Source organism: Hakea prostrata, chromosome 6 (genome assembly GCF_041222555.1).
Source record: "Hakea prostrata isolate BN-2017 chromosome 6, UWA_Hpros_2, whole genome shotgun sequence".
Lineage (NCBI taxonomy): Eukaryota > Viridiplantae > Streptophyta > Magnoliopsida > Proteales > Proteaceae > Hakea > Hakea prostrata.
In genome coordinates this window covers 23,136,067-23,138,603 of record NC_142605.1, presented here as the reverse complement: position 1 = coordinate 23,138,603, position 2,537 = coordinate 23,136,067, and the positions used below count along the sequence as shown (strand labels likewise).

The 2,537-nt window shown below is 34.1% G+C and overlaps 1 protein-coding gene across 1 annotated transcript; it reads right to left on the bottom strand.

Annotated features, from left to right (window-relative positions):
• Positions 1-641: 641 nt before the first annotated feature.
• On the bottom strand, positions 642-2,296 carry LOC149012706 (putative pectinesterase 55). The gene is made up of 5 exons (XM_089157652.1): positions 2,079-2,296; positions 1,793-1,949; positions 1,279-1,485; positions 942-1,168; positions 642-807 (listed from the first exon to the last, which is right to left on the bottom strand). Exons 1-5 carry the CDS (start codon positions 2,294-2,296, stop codon positions 642-644), a joined length of 975 nt encoding a protein of 324 aa, XP_089013778.1.
• Positions 2,297-2,537: the final 241 nt, after the last annotated feature.

Here is a 2,537-nt window from a genome sequence, read left to right as displayed (position 1 = left end):
AGCATCTCACAACAAATGTGGTGGAAAGACATCAAACCGGGTTAATGCCGCTTATATTTATTATAGGGATAATTGCTTAAGCCCCTATATGTTATAGCTATATTTTTACTAATCGATCCTTGCTATTTATGAAAATTTTATTACTCAGACCTCTCAATTTTAACAGTGCTAAGAGATTGTTAAGTTTGGATATGAATGTTCACTTTGCCCTTTATTAGATTTAAGAAGTTAAAACACAAAAGTACTTTCTTTGATAAAAGTCATGTGGAATACCACCCTTATATTCTAGTCACTTTGGATTTCAAAGTTGTCCAATCTTTATGAGATGACATAAGGAGTAAATAAGTATTACAAACCTTATGGTCATTTTGGAGTTCTCGAAAACAACAAATATGCTACGTCATCAATTAACTGATGGAACGTAACGACGAGATGCATCTGTAATTTCAAGAAAAGTCTAAGTTTGGATTAGTAATTTCAAAATGTATAAAAAATAAGGTAGACCACACCGGCAATATAATATTACATATATGGTTACAAAAATCAAAATAATATCATCAAAGGGTTGCTCAGTAATTTATTCTTTTAGATATAATAATTACATATTACATATATTTAAAAATATATAAATTGGAAGAGTTCTAATCGAGTTGGGGTATCTCACTAAGCCAAGAATCCGCATCAATGTAAGACATAGATGTAAGATATTGTAGTTCCTTTGAACTGATTTTGTTTATCCAAGGAACACGATTCACAATGTTTGAGCCTGGACCAGTGTTATTCGCCTCCACATAAGTAAATTTGTCCCTGAAATTCATTGCAAAAAATAATTAAATTTTGAATTGAAAATTTTGTTCAGGATGAAATGACCATCCTATCTCTATCCAAACATTTTGTTTAAGGTGAGATTCATTCACAAAAATGAATGTTTAGAATCTTACTCTTGCCCAACATGATTCCAAGCATTCCATCCCAATGGAGTGATAATATCTTCCATCTCGCAGTTGAAATAGATAACCCTTGAATAAGGTCCATAAGCTCTTCCAAGATACGTTGGCCCAACTCCTAATATATGACTATTTTTGAACACAAAACCACCTGATGCATTACTGTTCATTCTATTTTGTGCTGTAATATATCCTGAACCAGTTGAATTTATATAGCAATCCTATGTACAATGGGAGAAAGACATTTATAGTCAATAAAAGGTATAAAAAATTTATATAAATCAAATATCATTTTTATTAACAAAATATTAATTTTCTTTTCCTTCCTCACCTCGTAAATTGATTGTCCAGAGCCGAAAATGAAATCAACCGAGCCTTCAATATAACAATTCTTGAAGTAATGTCTACCAGCATAATCAAGCAACGTATCTTGTACACTGAGAAAACTACAGTTGTAGAAAAATGCTTTGTCTCCTTCAATGGATGCTGCTAATGCTTGTTTTATCGGATTTCCATTAGGTGGATGGTTGTACGTATTCTGAGGCAAATATCATAAATATCCAATTAGAATGAAGTCTCTATTAGATTCTTCAAAGAACAAACAAAATGTTGTTACTTGGGACTTAAGAGTTATCTCTGCTCACCCAAAGCTAATGCTTGTACCCCACACATACCCCCCTCCTCCAAAGTCTAGATCCTATCTTTCATTTATTTTGTTAGTGCTCAGAGGTGAGGACCCGGCCCTTATTATATGCTGAAGAAATGTGATAAGAGTATAAATCTCTAACCCTTCCTCTCCCCCTCTCCCTCTTTCAAAGAATTTTTTTTTGGTTAAGTCTACAAACCTGGAAAGCTATGTGCCTTGCCACAAAGTTTGAAGCCCGGACTTGTAAAGCTGCTTGGGAGAAATCTTGGACACGATCCCAGTTGATAAATGTTACATCTTTGCCGGAGCCTTCAAGAATTACATATTGCTTCTCTGGGGAGATTACAACTTTCTCACTGTAATAGAGATTATAAATTTAGAGTCATTAAGAGCTCAGAATATTGATGATTCTAGAGAGCAAAGCCCAGTTGTGAAATCAGAATCTGCTAAAGAATATAAAGAGAGAGAAGTGATTAGGTTATTACAAATAGCTTCCAGGCTTTACAAGGATCTGAATCCACTGATTATTGTTTACAGGAACACCCTTTTCTACTGCTGCACTAATTGTCTGAAAATCTCCACCTCCGACGTTGGGAGAAACAGTGATGACCTTGGCAATTGAACCTGCAGCATTACTTAATTTCCACATCCTGAAGATTGAAAGCATGAATATAATGAAAAAGAAAGGTCGATGAAGCAACATTTTGGGTGTAAAGAGAAGATGGAGTTTGACAGAAAGAGATGCTAGAAGTGAGTGATCTTAAGGAACCTGCTAGTTCTTCCAAGATATATGATAGCTTCAAAGTTTGGGAACGTTCAATCTTTAAAGGGTCAAAAAGAATCTTTGCTGAAGGAAGTATATGAACCTCATAATCTCATTGATGAATACATAGTATGTTTAACTTAAAAAGTTACAAACTGTCAAATTGAGATTTTCACCCCTA